General features: G+C 31.5%; 1 protein-coding gene across 7 annotated transcripts in view; it reads right to left on the bottom strand.

Annotated features, from left to right (window-relative positions):
- Positions 1-18,756, bottom strand: part of LOC127698325 (myosin-VIIa-like) — a 111,934-nt gene that overhangs the window by 13,605 nt on the left and 79,573 nt on the right. For 3 of the 7 annotated variants that reach the window (XR_007980794.1, XM_052201719.1, XM_052201722.1), the window contains 16 exons: positions 18,446-18,675; positions 17,920-18,109; positions 17,574-17,668; positions 17,239-17,326; positions 16,305-16,712; positions 15,590-15,726; positions 12,065-12,091; positions 10,672-10,871; positions 9,037-9,162; positions 8,261-8,427; positions 6,165-6,241; positions 5,118-5,199; positions 3,814-3,895; positions 3,134-3,151; positions 890-987; positions 436-555 (listed from right to left, as the gene is read on the bottom strand). Coding sequence is in view for 4 of the 7 variants with exons in the window: in XM_052201719.1 (XP_052057679.1) it covers positions 436-555; positions 890-987; positions 3,134-3,151; positions 3,814-3,895; positions 5,118-5,199; positions 6,165-6,241; positions 8,261-8,427; positions 9,037-9,162; positions 10,672-10,871; positions 12,065-12,091; positions 15,590-15,726; positions 16,305-16,712; positions 17,239-17,326; positions 17,574-17,668; positions 17,920-18,109; positions 18,446-18,675 (2,145 nt within the window). In the remaining 3 variants the exon portion in view is untranslated. The remainder of the gene's footprint in view (positions 1-435; positions 556-889; positions 988-3,133; positions 3,152-3,813; positions 3,896-5,117; positions 5,200-6,164; positions 6,242-8,260; positions 8,428-9,036; positions 9,163-10,671; positions 10,872-12,064; positions 12,092-15,589; positions 15,727-16,304; positions 16,713-17,238; positions 17,327-17,573; positions 17,669-17,919; positions 18,110-18,445; positions 18,676-18,756) is intronic. The other 4 variants (XR_007980796.1, XR_007980795.1, XM_052201720.1 and 1 more) reach the window with 3 other exon arrangements.

The following is an 18,756-nucleotide window of genomic DNA, read 5'->3' as shown; positions in this document are numbered from 1 at the left end:
GGTCATTAATGCTATTTTGTCCATTTGATGTAGGCAAAATTATCAAAAGTATGTTGGTCCCTAGGGATTAAGGAAGTCCCTGACTACCCTCCCACATCAATTTCAATGGAATAGTCCAGACTACATTTTTTCTAAATGTGTGAATCAATCAAATTTGTAAATTGGTGCCATATATCAAGACACTATAATGTATAGTTCCTGAGAAAATTGTGAAGAAAATTTGATATATGTATGATTTTAGCAAACAAGTAGAAGAAGTTTGATGGAACTGAAAAGGTGTCAAAACTAATGGCATTACCAGATGAAGCTTATTGCAATAGACATGTATTTATTGAGAAAAAAGGGACAGAAACATTTTATGGACAGATGTTAACAGGTATACCCTCCCCTTTCAAATGTGTATTAATTGAACAAACTGTTAAAGACATGACTTACAGCATCCTCTACAGTAAGTGGTACTCTCTGTTCAAACATATCTTCTATAAGTTGATGGAAGACAAGATCACATTCCACTGGGTCTAGTGGATTTATGTAGGGAGAAATAAACAATCGTTTCTGAAAATATAAAATAATGAAACATCACAATCTACTCAATATTGTGGCTTTATGTACAGGAAATAGTCAAATTTGAAAGAGTGATATGTTGAAATTTTATATTCTAAAGGATTTGCTGGATTTTCTATTTAGAAATTTAATCTTAAATACTAATCGATCATCTCAGACAGTACTGAATTTTGAACACTAATCTATTACTGGTATTATAATTTAAAAATGAGTACTAATCTATTATCTCAGAAAAAACAAAAGACTTTTCTTTTGTATCTTACCGTTAAAACTAATGGATTATATTATATCAGAAAATATGAAAGACTTTCCTTTTGTAACTTACCTTGAAAATTAATCTATTATCCCTAACAGCACCTCTGGAAAGTCTTTCCCATTTACTTAGGGTATCTGATAATTTCTCATCCAAATTCATACACCGTTCTGAAACAAATTTGGCATTTAGTGAAAATATCACTTGAAGTTGTAAGATTTTACATTTTTTATGTTGAATTAAAGAGACATGGAGAGAGAGAGGGAAAATAATATAAAGTTGAAGTTGATTGAATAAAAGTATTCGTTATTTTAACTAATGTTAACATGGAAATTCTTTTTTTAAATGTTTCTTTTGTCAACACAAACCCAAAATGAAACATTCATTTTTCTAGATCTGAACAGGTCTAAATTGTTAAGTTATTTCCCGTGTATTAATTCAAAAGTCTGTGATTAAATGAACATTGGGTGAATAATTATTATATTTGTTTATAGTCATATATATAGACATATATATATATATATATATAAACATTGCAGATTACAACTGAAATGCAAAAAGTTTAAAATTTGAATACTTTTGAAAAATAAGAAGATGTGGTATAATTGCCAATGAGACAACTCTCCTCCAGAGACCAAATGACATAAAAGTTGACATCTATAGGTCACCATATGGCCTCCAACAATGAGCAAAACCAATACCACAAAGTCAGCTATATAAGGCCCCGAAATGACAAATGTAAAGCAATTCAAACTAGAAAACTAATGACCTGATTTATGTACAAAACAATGAATGAAAAACAAATATGATATACAGCAACAAATGACAACCACTGAATTACAGGCTCCTGACAAGTTTGGGACAGGCACATACAGAACGTGGCCAGGATATACTGTTTGAAGGTGCCAAACCCTCCCCATAACCTGGGACAGTGGTGTAACAGTACAATATAAGAACAAATAATAAAAATCAGTTGAAAAGGGCTCAACTCATCAGATCGATACAAAGCAAAAAGACATCTAACAAAAACACAGACCAAACATGGCAGGGTATTATTAATACATCCCCACAACAAAACAAGACAAAGTACAGATCTGAGAGTACTTGCAGTTACTGACAGCTAGTTCAAAGCCCATAACAACTTATAAAAATCATGCATCTAAGACTAAGATATCAATCAGTTCACATCCAATATCCAATGGATTTAGTGTCAAGACATCATTGAGTCAGAGAAAAACATGACCTTGTGCAATGCAAAGATACAGGTACATAGATTACGTTCATTGAAATCTGAAACGTCACAACATACATGGGCAAAGCGAACAAGTTGTGATATATAAACACCGTAAGATGGTGCCAAAGGAACATCACATATATATTATGCATCTATTTCTGAAACCACTGTTCTAGATTACAGAAAGAGTGGGTTTGATCCATTTGCTGGGTCAAACTAAAACATGAAAATTGGTATTTGCTGCTTCTCCATTAAACATGCACCATTTAGAAGTAAGAGCTTAAGAGCTTATACTAGACAGCCAAGAGTCGAAGTAAAGAGTCTGGGTAGGGTCAAATGTCTTCAAGGGGACTGTTATCTTGTAAACTCGCACATTTAAAATTCCTCCCAGCCTGTCATTCTAGTACAAGGCAGGGTTCCTATTCATTTCACATTAACATGTTCTCATCCTGATTATGCATTTATCTTTCCACTGAATGTTCATCAGCATCTTTTTCTGAATGTGCTCAATAAAACATATAGATATGAGATATACTTTTATCAAATTTACAATTGATCATCGGAAAAGGTGTGAAGTAACCAAAGGTCCCTTTTTGTAGCTGGTCTGCTGTAGAATTACAATCATTATCCCAACTGACTTCTGTAATTTTTTTCAACAAATTTTCCAAATGAATATGTATAAATCTGTGTTCTTAAATAACTGCCCAGGACCACTTTTCTAAGCAAGAATAAAAAGATAGTCAAGTTGTGTCCCTCATTTATACTATACATGCATAAAACCTTTATTATAAGTAAATACAATTTATCGCTATTTTCTCAAATTTTCCTTTGATCTTTCTGTGATAATTTTCCATATCATGATATTGGATTTTCTGTCCAGTGGAAAGAGAATGTATAACATCATAAGCCTAGGAAAATAGCGATAAAAAAGATTATCAATGGTCTTTCAAATTCAAGGATTTTTCTTATCTACATCTTATCTCAGGGCTATCGCCCTTTGATGAGATAGTAGCCCAGAAATACCCTCTAGTTTGAGGAATCATCGATTATCTATAAATATATATGGTAGGGAATCCTCATACCTTTGATATCATACAAGTCTGTAAAACAAAAACGTTTGAGGTGTTCTCAATACTGAATAGAATAGATACTCATTATCGTCATCTAAACCTGAATTGCATAATGGGTTTTTGGAATTTTGACTAGCTCGATATGGAAGTATTCTGGTCCTCTAAACCAAAATGAATCTTGCATAATAAGTGTTTGCCATTCAACTGGCTTTATATGGCAGTACACAAACTATCTGATTTAATGATTTTCAATCCCTTTGATTTTATTTTAAAAAAAAATACAAAAAGTATAGGGTTAAAATCTTGAATATGTAAGCCAGATATGTTTAAAATGAACAGACTTCATTTTTTTTTAATCATGACTGTCCTATCCTAACTTTTATTTATACCATTTATTCCATGTTGGTATTATTTTAGTAGGGTTTTCCATAGGAATAGGATTTTGAATAAAACAGCAAATTCACCAGAAGAAAAGTGATATCAACGTCGCTAAACTTCACCTGCTTTTACCTATATAATAACGGTAAAATAAGTGATGTACAATTGGTTTTGGTAAATAAATGTCATTTAATAATTCTTTTCTGTCATATGGAATAAAACAATTACTGTCTATTGATTCGGTAAATATGTGGTTTAATTGACTTTTAAAAAAGTGATATTCACTTCTGCCATTTTCTTAAAAATAAACTCACCAGACCCACCAATCTGTTCATAGAGAGCAAAACAATCTGCATCAGACCTCATTCCAATCTTAGCTTTTACTGTTTTTATAACCTACAATTAAAATAAAAGAATTGCACATTCATGAACCATCAAGTCATTATATGATGAAATATTCATCCTCAAACATTTTTATTTTAGAAGTAGATAAATTTCAACTACCATACTTTCATTTTTTTTAAAGTAGTTATCAAACTGAATAATAAAGTATAAGGTATTCATAGTAAACATTTTTGTTTATGGGCCAGCTGGAGCCCGCCTCCGGGTGCGGGATTTTCTCGCTGTGTTGAAGACCCATTGGTGGCCTTTGACTGTTTTCTGCTCTTTGGTCGGGTTGTTGTCTCTTTGACACATTCCCCATTTCCATTCTCAATTTTATTTTTATTGACATATAAATGTATATTAAGAAGTATTATCTTATCCAAAGAACGAGAGCCTGTAAGTCTTACTTCACAAAAATGAAATAATTTAATTGAAAATTGTGTGCTGTAGATATTCCATTGAAAAACAATCTTTAAATAAATAACAAACAAGTATGTGTGTCCATAAGACACCATGCCTGCTCTGCTCAGACTATCACATTTCCATCTTCATTTGTTTTTTCAAGTACCATTGTTATATGAAATATTTTAGATCATATATTTTCCATTAAAGAAAACTAGAATAGAATTGTTTTTTGCAATATAAAATTATCGAGAATAATCAAGAACAACAGCATATTAGATTAAACAAGATTAACTGTGAGCTATTGCTTGCTAATTATACCCTTGCTCAATGCTGTTGACTAAATGTGACAAAAATTTCCTATATGTCTATTTTAAAGATTAAGGTTTTTCGGCAAACAGGAAAAACATGGAAGGAGCTGAAAATGTGTCTCGCATAATGGTATAATCAGATGAAGCATGGTGCCATATATAAATAAGCCACGACTTGTTCTCCTGAGAAAAATGTGACAGAAATGTGCAACTGACAGACAAAGGTAAATCAGTATAGCCCTGCCTTTTGAGTATGTGTATAATCAAGTTAATAAACTTCATATATTGTCCTAACTTACTGATGTAGGGAAAGTTTCCAAAATGCAAATATGAAGAAAGTCAACATTTTTCATTCCTTTTACAAACTGATAGCTTGAGAGTATTCTTGTTATAGCATCCTCTCATTATTGATATGAATCCTTTTCAAGATTGTTTTTATTTACACTTTTAGCAACTTTAGACTTTATAACATATCATTAAAGGAATATCTTTATGCCCTTTTTTGTTGTTTTATGTTTTACCTCTTCACAAGTAGCAGCAGAATCAAATTCTATACTCCTGTTCTCACCATTCATAAAATATACTCTGTCATATATCTGTCGCCTGTAAATATGAAATATATACTGTCATTCATTTTTCACTTGTAAACATATAATATTCACTATCATATGTATAGGATTTTTGTAAACTTATACTTTACTTAGTGATATAACAGTTGTATAACAAATGCTGCTAAAATTTTCATCTGAAAAAATCTTCAAAATGAAACATTTTGTGGAACACATCTTCAATGTATATACAAACTTACTAGGAATTTTGAAGGCTCTTTTGGTTTGTGTTATTAACCATAATTCTTAAAGGGAATCACAAATATATCATTTCTGCAAAATCTGTAAGCAATTTGACCCCTTTACAGATTTTCATATGAAATTTGATGAAATTATTCCCATGATTAATTTTTTTTCCTAACAACTGCAGTCATGTTATTTTAACAATTTGGTTCTCATACATAACCTCGTCAGTATGATGCGGTGTTCAAGGCAGTCATTGGATGCTCTCTGTTTTATGTGAATTGAATGGAACTTACCTGTGACCTGGTTAATAAGGCTCTTATTTATGTAGATCTTATTTCATATCAGAATTTTCAGATAATTTACCCCTATGTTCTATCTTACACCCCTAAAAATCATACAGGAGAAATTTTGTCCCAATAAATCCCTTAGTTTCAGAGGAAAAAATATTTGAAAGAAGTTTATGATGAGCAATGAAGGCCAAGTTATGACAAGGTTTGTCCTAATTAGCCTTCTTGCTATAGAGGAGTTATGACAAGGTTTGTCCTAATTAGCCTTCTTGCTTTAGAGGAGAAGGTCTTTGAAAAAGTTTATAAGGGACAATGAAAGCAAGTGATGACAAAAGTTCAAATCAGCCTTTTATGCCAGGTGAGCAAAAAATCTAACCTTTTATGCTGTCATTGAACCATGAAAATGAGGTTAATGATGACAGACATATGCTAGTAGAAATATCTGATCATGGAACATCTATATACAAATAAACACAAATTGACAAACCTATCTATAAGACATTTAATTTCCTTCCTAGATGGTGGGAACTTTCTCTTCCTATGTTCCAATGTTCTGTTGAAGCACTGAAAATGTAACAAAAGTTTTGTATAGTATGCAATTAAGTATTTAATATATCCTATTTCTGAAAAGTATTTCCCCCCATCCTTTTATCAAATTCAAGCCATTCAAAATTTATTTCTGTTCCATCTATGGGATATCAAAGAAAATAACAAAAGTTAAAAAAACATTTTTTAGTAAATGATTCTAAAATACTTGAAGAGTTAAAAGTAGCCATTTATTTTCCTGAAATGTAGAATTCAATGGAACATGTAAAATTTGTATGACAAAGGTGATCAAACTTATTGAAGATTTGAGTCCATGGCTCTAATAAAATGCTCCGCTGGGGCGCAGCTTGATACGACCGCAGAGGTCGAACCCTGAACAGTTGGGGCAAGTATGGACACAACATTCAAGATTGATACAGCACTGAATTTGGATTGTAATTAAATATTTGACACAGCATAGGTTTCTGACACAGAATGAAAGTGGTCTAAGAACTTAGTTTACCTATTCAAACCATATCATTATTATTTGCTTTTATTTATAAATCAGAAATAACCAATTTAAAATGGTAAATTTTAAAGAAAATAAAAAAGGAAAAAAAAATCCCCCCCCCAATTTTTTGAACCCCCTTATGATTCATCACCCCCAAACTCAATCCCAGCCTTCCCTTTGTGGTATGGTACCTTGCAGTACAATTTCAGAGAGATCCATACACTAGAACACAAGTTATTGTCTGGAAACTAGAAAAATGCTTGTTTTTTGGCCCCTTTTTGGCCCCAAATTCCTAAACGTTTGGGCAATTACCCCCAAACTCAAACCCAGCTTTCCCTTTGTGATATGGAACCTTGCAGTACAATTTCATAAAGATCCATACACTTACACACAAGTTATTGTCCTGAAACTAGAAAAATGTTTGTTTTTTTGCCCTTTTATGGCCCCTAATTCCTAAAATTTTGAGGGAATTACCCCCAAAATCAATCCCAGCCTTCCCTTTGTGGTATGGTACCTTGCAGTACAATTTCAGAGAGATCCATACACTTGAACACAAGTTATTGTCTGGAAACTAGAAAAATGCTTATTTTTATCCCCTTTTTGGCCCCTTATTCCTAAACATTTTTAAGCAACTACCCCCAAACTCAATTCCAGCTTTCCCTTTGTGATATGGAACCTTGTAGTACAATTTCATAAAGATCCATACACTTACACCCTAGTTATTGTCATGAAACTAGAAAAATGCTTGTTTTTTGCCCCTTTTTGGCCCCCAATTCCTAAAATATGCAGGCAATTATCCCCAAAATCAATCCCAGCATTCCCTTTGTGATATGGAACCTTGTGATACAATATCAGAGAGATCCATACACTTACACACAAGTTATTGTCATGAAACTAGAAAAATGCTTGTTTTTTGCCCCTTTTTGGCCCCTAATTCCTAAAATTTGGATGCAATTACCCCCAAAATCAATCCCAGCATTCCCTTTGTGATATGGATCCTTGTGGTACAATGTCAGAGAGATTCATACACTTACACACAAGTTATGTCTGGCAGTTACAAAAATGCTTGTTTTTGGCCCCTAATTCCTTAACTGTTGGTACCATAACCCCCAAAATCAATCCCCACCTTCCTTTTGTGGTATTAAACCTTATGGTAAAATTTCATTGAGATCCATTCACTGAGACTAAAGTTAGAGTGCGAAAACTAATGTGTCTTCGGACGACGACGACGCCAACGTCATACCAATATACGACCACAAAATTTTTTTTGCGGTCGTATAAAAATCAAAATCTCCAAATCGAAGAGATTCCTTTCCCATTCAAAATATTGAGTATAAATATGGGATAAAAAATCATAAAAGAATGGCACAAAGGATGGACAAGATGATACTCACTCACCTCAAGTTGGAGGGGCTAATTAATCATATAAAATGGCAAACATGAAACATTGTATTGACAATTAAAACTATTCTGTAGAAACTTTCATCTAGTCATCCTTTATCTGATTAAAAAAATGCTTGTAAGACAGAATTCACTGTATACTTTACCTTGTGACAAAACCTTGCGTATCGTCCTTCCTCACTAGCAGCATCTAAAGAACATTTCCTTAGATGACACTGTATATACTTTTGTACACGTGTATTGGAAGGGAAAGTACAACTTGTGGTTACTGCCATTAACTGCCAGTTCCTCTTGTTAACTTGACTGTTAGGATCTGAACAATAAAATCATGTTAAAATATAGCAAAAACTTTTGAAAGCAAAGATTAAGTAAAGAAGAAATGGTGTTACCCATATTAATATGTGTGTCCTCATACTAGTCTACAAGTATTAATTTCAAAAATATACTGTGTGTAGATTCCAATATATTTGCCTGTATAAATCAGTTATGTTTGGGAAAAAGATACCTCTTTCATGCATAGAGCTTTCTAGTGTTGGTCTGTTTTAGGTGTTTGTTTCTCAGATGGCCTTTGATTATTAAACTGTGGTCATTCATAACACTTCTTTTAAACTGAATGAAAAAAACAATGTTATACAAAATGAACTATCAAATAATAATTAATATTCACATTAATTTAAGAAGATTTAGCATTATCTAAAATGCTGACTTATGGCTGTTCCATAATTTAACACATGTTTTTGTGCATGTGTGGATGAATCATGAGGCACTTTATTCAGGATTTGATGCATGTTTAATATTTTTTTTACAACAGTTTTAAGAATCACATAGAACTAGATATAAAAAAAAATGTGCCATCTGACATTCACCCCTCTCACCATACACATTTATAATTACAAAAACAATCCTTATCTGAGATACCTACCAGGATGGTCTGTGGTCTGTTTGGCTAGCTGTAGATAGAATTCATTACACAGCTGATCATTGTCCAGACATGTGTTCATTAAATTCTGTACTAAGCTCATCAAGTCTGGCTTCTCATCACCTTTACCTAGAAATAAATTGTCAAGAACTTTAACAAGAACTATCAAAGATCTGACATCAACACCACAATTAAGGAAAACAACATTTACAAAGTATTACTAACCAAAACCATTAGTGAGATCCCTGACTTGTGACCAGGCATATAAACATCACTTAAAATACTTTTTTCCTTTATTTTTTGCTGACATATTTCGAAGGTTACAAGTGTACGCATCTGTAACTCATGTCCCAACCTCAAAATCAATTTAGAAACAGTTCTGTAAATCATACTTTTAAGTAGAACTTACTACAAAGTAATTCAAGAGTGAAATATAGGTCACAGTGACTCAATTATAATTGTGACTGGTTTCTGAGAAATGGACCTAAAACACCTATGAAAAGAGGTTACTGATCTTTATTTGATATATGGTTGAGTAAATATTTAGCCTTTATTTGACCAAGTAGTTTTCATGAATATCCACTAAAATTTTGAACAATATTTTCTATGGTTAAATAAGAACACAAGTTAGAGAATAGCGTACCCTGCTTCTCATAAACTCCATAACATATCATTATAGTGTGAAACATTATGACTGCCATTATGAAAACTTTCATAATTTTAGGAGGACAGCTTGTTTCCACTGTTCACCTTCTTAATATATAATTACATGATGGAACTTTATAATAGATGTCTATGTGGATAAATTACTTGGCTTCTATTTCACAACTTGCGATATCATTACAGGACCTAACATCATAATAGATTTTTCTAGGGGTAGCTTACTTGGCTTCTCTTTCATTTCTAAATATATAATCAAATTATGAAACATTTTCACAGATGACTCTAAAGATACATTACTTGGCTTCATTATGGATCACTTTAATAGATTCCTCTATATATAGGTAACTTAAGTGGCTTCAATATGAAACATACTTATATATTCTTCTATAGAAAGCTTATTTGGGTTCTCTTTCTCTCCATAATATATTACAGATTGGAATACAGTTTTACCAGTAGATCTTTTTTCAGTTCATAATAAATCATAATTGATTAGAGCATTATTCAAACTTTTTAATTGGATAACCTACCTGCCTTCTCTACCCCACAATACATTAGTATACAATGGAACATTCTGATATTTTAACTGCCTCCTCTACCCCAAAATACATAAGTATACAATGGAACATTCTGATATTTTACCTGCCTCCTCTACCCCACAATACATTATTATACAATGGAACATTCTGATATTTTACCTGCCTCCTCTACCCCACAATACATTATTATACAATGGAACATTCTGATATTTTACCTGCCTCCTCTACCCCACAATACATTATTATACAATGGAACATTCTGTTATTTTACCTGCCTCCTCTACCCCACAATACATTAGTATACAATGGAACATTCTGATAGCTTACCTGCCTCCTCTACCCCACAATACATTAGTATACAATGGAACATTCTGATATTTTACCTGCCACCTCTACCCCACAATACATTAGTATACAATGGAACATTCTGATAGCTTACCTGCCTCCTCTACCCCACAATACATTAGTATACAATGGAACATTCTGATAGCTTTCTCTTCCATCTGTGGATCAGTCAAAGAAACAGTCAGTGGATGTTTTATACAAGATTTACTGTAAGACCAGTAACTATCATCAAAGTTCCCACTCCCACCTCCAATAGTTGATTTCCTAATTCTCTCCATCTTAGATTTTGTAAGTCTGAAAAAGATAAATGAGCACTTATTAAATAAACACAATCAACAAGTAATTTTCAAAGTGCTGATCTTTGATATAAGTGCAAATAGCATTCCACAAAGTGTCAGATTATAAATAGTGTACCTCATATAATTTTAGTCAGTACCAAGATACAAAATTTCACTTCTCCCTGGTTATTTAAAGAACTATTGCTTCAATGGAGTACTAAACTTTGTCTTTTATTTTTGTATCTATAGTAACCTTTGATCTGTTTCGGCCATATTGGTCTCCTTTAGTTGACATTGTTTATTTACAGTCTACTTTAGTAATTTTGTCACACATCACATTTACAAATGTTGACATTTGGTAATAATGGTAGATAAAGAAGAAAGAGACTGAATGATATCAACTGAAGAAAATAACTGAGGCTGAATCTACTTAAAAAAGACATGTGTTTAAGGTAAACAATACTTGACTCAGTAAAAACCATACAAAACAATTTTGAGGGACCATATTGAGAGTAACATGTGTCTTCAATAACTTATGGTAACCATAGACAATAGTACAATCAATATAACTTTTAAACCTGTTGGGGGGGGGGCTTAGGTTTGGTGTAAGACATTTGAGTACTCATAATACATGTCAATATTAAACTTCCTATAAATGTTTTTGAAGAATAACGATTTTGCTAGAAATTTAGAAAACAAATTTTAAGTTAGAATATCTTATTATAGAGATATATATTCTTTTTTTCCTTTAAGTCCAAATAATTCATTTGTTTGTTGTTTTTCTTAAAATAATTTTTTTTTATTAAAAATGGTTATTCAACAAGTAAGAGCCTTATAACACATCCAATTAGTCTATTAAGTGGTCATCCATAAAGGCATTTTGTTCAATCTATTAATGTGTCCTACATCACATCAAATTTATATTCAACGACTTCAAATTCATAGTTATGGGAAAATGTAAAGTAAAATCACACCAAATAAAACCTCCACAAACAGAGAAATAATTCCTTTGACTATAAGCAATCATTATGTACCAGTTAATTCATAAAATTTATTGCCAGCTTTAAATCTAATTAAAAGCAAATATACATAAATGTTTACAATTGATTTTCTCTGTTTCATGGCTAAATATAAGCAGACTTGACAAAGTTTTATATGAAAGCTCTGTTGGAGTGTTAGTATTAATACAATGACACACACCACTCATACCTAAATATACCAGCCATACAATTCAACCTGTTCCAAATAAAGTAATATCATGCACGTTAATCAATAGTGATTGGTATCACAGTATAAATGTGATAGGGAGGGACTCAATAATTAATAAAACTAAGCTGCAAGACATTCACATCTTCTTTTTAAATTCACAGTTAAAATGTGACAGAGAAGAACTCAAATAGAAATATAACTTAACAACACGATCATATTGCCTACCCCCCCCTCCCCCCCCTTTTTTTTTTAGACCTTTCAAGTACAGGCCTATCTTTTTTTATTTCAAATTCTAAAAATATACCTCTTTGGATTCTGTTTAAATTAACCAATAGAACCCCTTACAACAGGTGTAGTAAGTTTTTCTATTATTTGTGAACAAATTTTATACCTTCAGATTCCTGGGATTGAATTGAAAGGAATTCAAATTACAGTGCATTTTGCCACTTAAATAAAATTTGATTGCCATTATCAAGTGGAAGTCAAAATTTACTGCTAAAAGCATGCTTAATTATGAAAAAAAAAAAAAAAAAAAACTCAAAATATGTTTGGTCAAAACTGCATTTTTCACAAATATCACTATTTGGAAACTTCTAAATGATTGAATGGTTCATTCATTAGTCTCAATATAATTCATGCACAAACAGCATAGTCCATTTGTCTTCTATAAATCTTTTTAAAAATAATTCATCAAAAATTCAACATTTTTCTATTGATTATACAAACTTGGACAATTATTTTTATGAATATTGCTCCAATAATTGGCTTATTAGGTCTCTATAGTAAAACAGATATGTCTTCAGTGGGATTAAGTAATATAATTGATTAAATGAAAAAAAAGGATCATCAATGAATACATGTCATTTTCAGTGTACCATTGGAGTTTTTATAAAGAACATTAGTTGATATTCAAATGAAGAAGCATTCTGAGGGTTTTGCATATGCAATACAATGACCACTACCATCAATAATGTATAACCAGAATTAAATTGTTACTATGCAGTTTGGAATTACTTAATTATAATTTATTGAGTAAGAATATCAATTTTGAAATGCTGATAATGTCAACATTGGACACTACTTGGCATAATAAATCACAAAGACATCAAGGTTTTAATTTCTCTAGATATTTAAAAGCAATTTCTACTTCCTGGGGTAACCACTTTTACGAAAATTGCACAACTAAAAGGAAATTTGAACTTAATCTGTAACTTTTTATAATAAAACCATGATAACTGTATACCAAACAGGACAGACAGATGCAAAGACCAAGGAATAGTATGCCCTTTTACAATATTAGACGGGGCATAAAAAGTGTAGAAACCTTCTAGAAGACAGAAGGGGACTAATAACTCATATTATTTATCAAAACTGACATCTTTTACATGTTTCAAAGTTTATTTTAGCATAGAACTTTTTTTTAACTTACTCCCAATGTAGAACATCACTTAACTGTAATTACTATAGATAACACAGTCACCTAAATAAATCAGCAAAAATTCTTTTAAAAATTATAACAACACAAAAATGTTGCATAATAAAAGAAAAATCATCTTTAAAAATGAATTTTAAATTAATTTTTTTTAAGGATTAATAGAAGTCGAACTCTTGTCTTTAAATATATGCAATAATACAGCTCAGTTGAAATTTCTAAACATCTTTGTGTCCTCATTTTCTATACATTCAGTGTACATACTGGGATGAATCATACAGACAGGTTAGTAAGGACTTCCTGTATAACAAACATGTTAGTATGGTGTAGGGCCCTTTGCTACATGTCATGCCTTGGTTTTACTACACTTACTTATCTTTAACAATACTGTAAAATATAAGGGTTACAACATTTCACAACATTTAACTGTGTTGAGCTAAAATAGGCTCAAATGTCTCTGTAACTGTTCAAGACTAATCAAAAGTTATCAAAAGTCCATCAGAGGAGAAGGTATGATAAGGCAACTTTTTTAGTCTTTTAAATTTGAAAAAAAAAAAAAAAATAAATATCAAATAACATCCCTTCGATGGTAACAAGACAATAGTTTTGCAAGATGTCTTAGTTATACATTTACAAAGATACTAATTTTGATAAACTTTTGGATAGGGCCTAAGCTCATATTTAATTTAGCAAAAAAGATTTTCAAAATTACCCATTTCATGTCAAATATGTTAATTGGTCTCATAATGACACTGACATTTTTGTACAGATTATACCATCTGGTTCATTTATCAATAAAAGTAACAAAATGTTTAAAAGGATTGAAGAAATGCACTATTTTTGTAATTCTACAGACTAGAAAATGACTCTCTTCATATCTCCTCCTTTGGTGTTTTTCAATATACCCACAGGGAAGGATCAATTCTTGAAATGAATACTCACAACCCAATTAGTATTTTGGAGGAGAATAATTACCCCCTTAGGCTTAGGTAAGGTTTAGTGATGAAAGAGAATGCCTACCACATCAGGTAAGGAGTAGGGTAGTCATGGATGGAAATGCCTACCACATCAGGTTAGAAGTAGTGGGTATATTGTCATGCTTATCAAATAAGGTAAGAAATAGTAATGGGAGGAATGTTTATTACATCAGGAAAGGAACAGTTTTATAAGGGAACAACAACCACAAAATATGACATAAGGTCAGAAATTATTGTAAATAAGATGCTTATATCTCAGGTGAGAAGTTTTTGAATGGAATGCTCAGCCTCAAAAGTACATAATGCTTGGTTTATAATATATTGAGTGGATGAGGATGACAATGTTTAACCCTTCCTATAATGAATAGTTGTGGATGGGAATACTTATCCTAACCCAAGTTCAGGTAAGGAGTAGTTGAAGATTGGAAAAGTACAATATTCAAAACAATGAACTATTATACCTGAATACTAAAATTCTGCATAAAAATCAAATACATAAAAAAACTACCTTCTATTTCTTACTGAGATAAGTAACTATGGCAAAGACTTCCTTGCAAAATGTTATGCCATTTAATACAAATAATTAACTAAATATAAATCGTATCTGAAAAACCTGCTCAATTCTTAATTATTGCTCGAAACTTCACTTCATTCCCTACCACTAGTAAGATGAACATTTTGTCTCAACAGTGTGATAGGTGATAGTAAAAGTTGAGAGAAAAATTACTTCATTCACATTATAATATTACTTTTATCTAAATTAATAGCAAATACCCTCAATTTTTTATGGTTAAGTAAAAGAAGCATTCGTTTGACCTAGAGTGATAATTTGAGGTTTATAAATTTCAGTACCAAAAACATTATGATAACATACCTGAATTAATCTAAACTTAATTTTATAGTTTATATAATAATCTTGCTTGCATATCAACATTTTTACAAATAAAAAGTATTTCAGGTTTTAGACCATCTGCTTGTTCTGTATAAAGTAAGCACCAACATGATTTTCTTTGCAGTAATCATAGAATACCTGAATAAGCAACAGGTTAAGTTGCACCCACTTTTTTCATAAGGCAAACAAAACTAGTAAAGGAATTTAAAAAAAAAAGCACTAACCTTCTAATAGACTGTCTAAGGAAGCCAGGATTTCCATGACCAGATGGTTTCTGTAGTAAACGACTATCAGATAAAGCTCTTCTACACCGAACTATTTCCTCATACAGTTTTAGTTTTTCTTCATCTGTCATCTTAGACTGAATGAATGAAAATAAGAAATATCCAACATAACAAATCAATAAAGAGTATTTATTTTCATCACTTTTATAGTTGGTAGGCATAAACTTTCAAAGACAAAAAAAAAATTGCTTTAATTCACTGATTTTGTCTGTTTTTCTAGCCCCACTCCCCCAAAAAAAACATTGGAAAAAACTGATGTTTTTAGCATAAAAATAAAAATGTGTGTATCACTACAGAATGCAATGAATCTAAAAATGAATGAATGAGTTCAATACAATCCTATTTCCACTTGAATGCTTCATGATGTTCTGTATAAATACAATACTTTTTGGAAAAAGGAAAGTGTGCTGTACCTGTTTTGATTTTCTTGCTAAATAAGGAAAAAGGTAATAAACAACACAATTTATTTTAATACAAAAATCATTTGATTTATCTCCCTTAAAAACGATCTTTTAAACCAGGTGAGCAAAAAAAAAAACTAAAAGGTTTAAGATTGATATGATTGTGTTTGGAGATTTCCAAATCTTGCATCACTACTAAAATCAAACAATATAAACATATAAATTAAATGCCTATATATTTTCTAAGAACCTACCTTCTTCTTCAGACTTTCATATTCTGGATTGAGCCATGAGGCATGATTTGGAGAATAACTAGCAATGAGAGAACCTATATCTTCTTTACATTCTGTCTCAAACATAAAACATCTCTGTTGACAGTTAACTTCAGCCGTGTTCTTCAATTCTAATGTCACATAATTATCATTAGGGTCAATTGTTATAGACTCTATTTCAGTATAATTAAACTGATTTATCACATTTTTGTCTCTAGCTTTAATAAACTTAATTCCATCCATATTGATAGCAATTAAAGCATCTCCTGTATGTGACCACAATCCTTTATGAACAATGGGGAACAAAGTACATCCATACAATGGAAACTGTCTCACTGCTGTTAAATACCAAACTTGTGCTTCTAGTTCAGTCTTTCCTTTACCATAATGCTGCAAAAATAAAAAGTAGGATATGTCCTTTCATAATGTACTGAATATATCACAGTGTCAAAAATGGACATCTTTGCTAGCCAAGAGTTACGAAGCTCTCTAATGATAACCATTGGCTAGCAAAGATGAGGATGGAATGCTGTAACTCTTACTGTATTTGATAAAAATGTTACTTTATATCCCTGTATTTGATATGATTTATGGACCATCTATTTGAATACTACACTATAGTAAGGAAAGGTGATATCCACCAATTTCTACAAGTTAGCAAAACCATGGTACACTTAAGGGTCATGGAAGATATACCTGTAAGCTAAAGCAGACAAAAATACCCCAAATGTATACACAAAGTGAGGTGCACATTTCCAATGCATACACACATATTCTAGAAAGTTTAATGGGAATTCATTGAACAAGATGGCTCTACCAAGAATGCAGTAATATCTATCAGGGTTCACTGTGTTTAAAGGGAGATGATCATGGTTTTCACTATCTATTTTTTAAACCGACTCTATGTAATACTTACACTATGAGATGCAGCAACTTCTTCATTCCAGTCACGTCCAGGCATAGCTAATATCCTCTTACTTAAAAACTGCTCTGCTTCTTTGTATCTATGGTAAAATATAAGTAATGGATTATTTTCCAACAAGTCTATAAGAATTTTTATATATTACTATCTTTGATAAAACAATAATCATAAACAACAACAAAACACCTGAATACATGTACCACTTATTTTGCTGATATGTTTTTGAAGATGAATTTATTGCAATCCCTAGTGTGTAAACATGCAGTTTTTGCAGACTTTACATAAAATGCAAATATATCAGACATAAAGTCTATTTTTCAAAAACTTACCTAAAATCTTTGCATTCCTCGTACTGTCCAAAGGTCACCCTAGCTTGTAAACCAGCTAACTGTAATGCTACCTTATCTGATACTGGAAATTCATCCTGCAAAGATCATCAGTTATCATTATTAAGCACATTTTATAAAGTTTCACATAGTAATTTAACAACTCCATTTTAGGTTTTCAAAATTGAATTTTATATACTATAATACATAATGCTGTTGATAAGAATATAAATTATTGAAAATTCCCATATGATGTAAACTTGTCTTACACTATGAAAATAAAGCTATCAGAATTTTGTGAACAATTGACACACAATAATTTTGAAGTGATCAATGTCAAGTCAATTACCTTAACCACTTTAGCCACACATTCAGCATACAGTAGCTGATATTCAACTGGATCATTTGGAATGTCTTTAATATGTTTATACACACGCTTCCTGAATATTAGTCTGGCATCTGATCCTCCTAGAGCCATCTTTGGTCCCTTCTTAGATACAGTGTCATACTTAGATAACTGAGCAGATTTTCTTTCTTGTCTGAATAAAGTGTAAAATAATTTTTTTAATTTGAAAATAGATATTATACTGATAAAACAAAAGCAGTGATAAGTGCTGTATTTTCACTTGTACTAAATAAATACCATACAATCAGCAAATAGTGCAGTTTCATTTTATATGTAATTAAGGAGTCAAAAATAATTGGTTAGTGCCTTACAATTGTAAAGCATACAAAACTTGATTTCTTGCTTTATTTAGAATTTAAATCTATGTCTTTTAACTTTTTGTTTTGTTGCGTTGCTGTTTCATATATATTTATCCAATATTTCCTTTATTCATTCACATTAAAATCTACAAATAAATTATAGGACTTACAATTCCCATTGTGTCAAAACATCAGCAATATATTCATAACCTCTGATATATCTCTCATAGTCTGATGTCATCTCAAACAGAGCCCATCCTTCTACCGATCGTAAACCTATCTTCCTTGCCACGCTATCTAGTACCTCTGCTGCTGTATCTATAGGCATCATACTGATAGCCTTGGTCTTACCATCCATAAAATATACCTTACATATCAATGGGCTAAGCATCTGCATACTCTGTAAATAATAAATACACTACATTTTACAACTTGTATTCATTTTCAAAATGTTTTAAGTTCTGCGAAAATCTGAAAATTT

This window comes from Mytilus californianus, unplaced genomic scaffold (genome assembly GCF_021869535.1).
Source record: "Mytilus californianus isolate M0D057914Y unplaced genomic scaffold, xbMytCali1.0.p SCAF_4, whole genome shotgun sequence".
Classification (NCBI taxonomy): domain Eukaryota; kingdom Metazoa; phylum Mollusca; class Bivalvia; order Mytilida; family Mytilidae; genus Mytilus; species Mytilus californianus.
The sequence above is the reverse complement of the archived record's forward strand: the minus strand, read 5'-3'. Positions and strand labels throughout refer to the sequence as shown.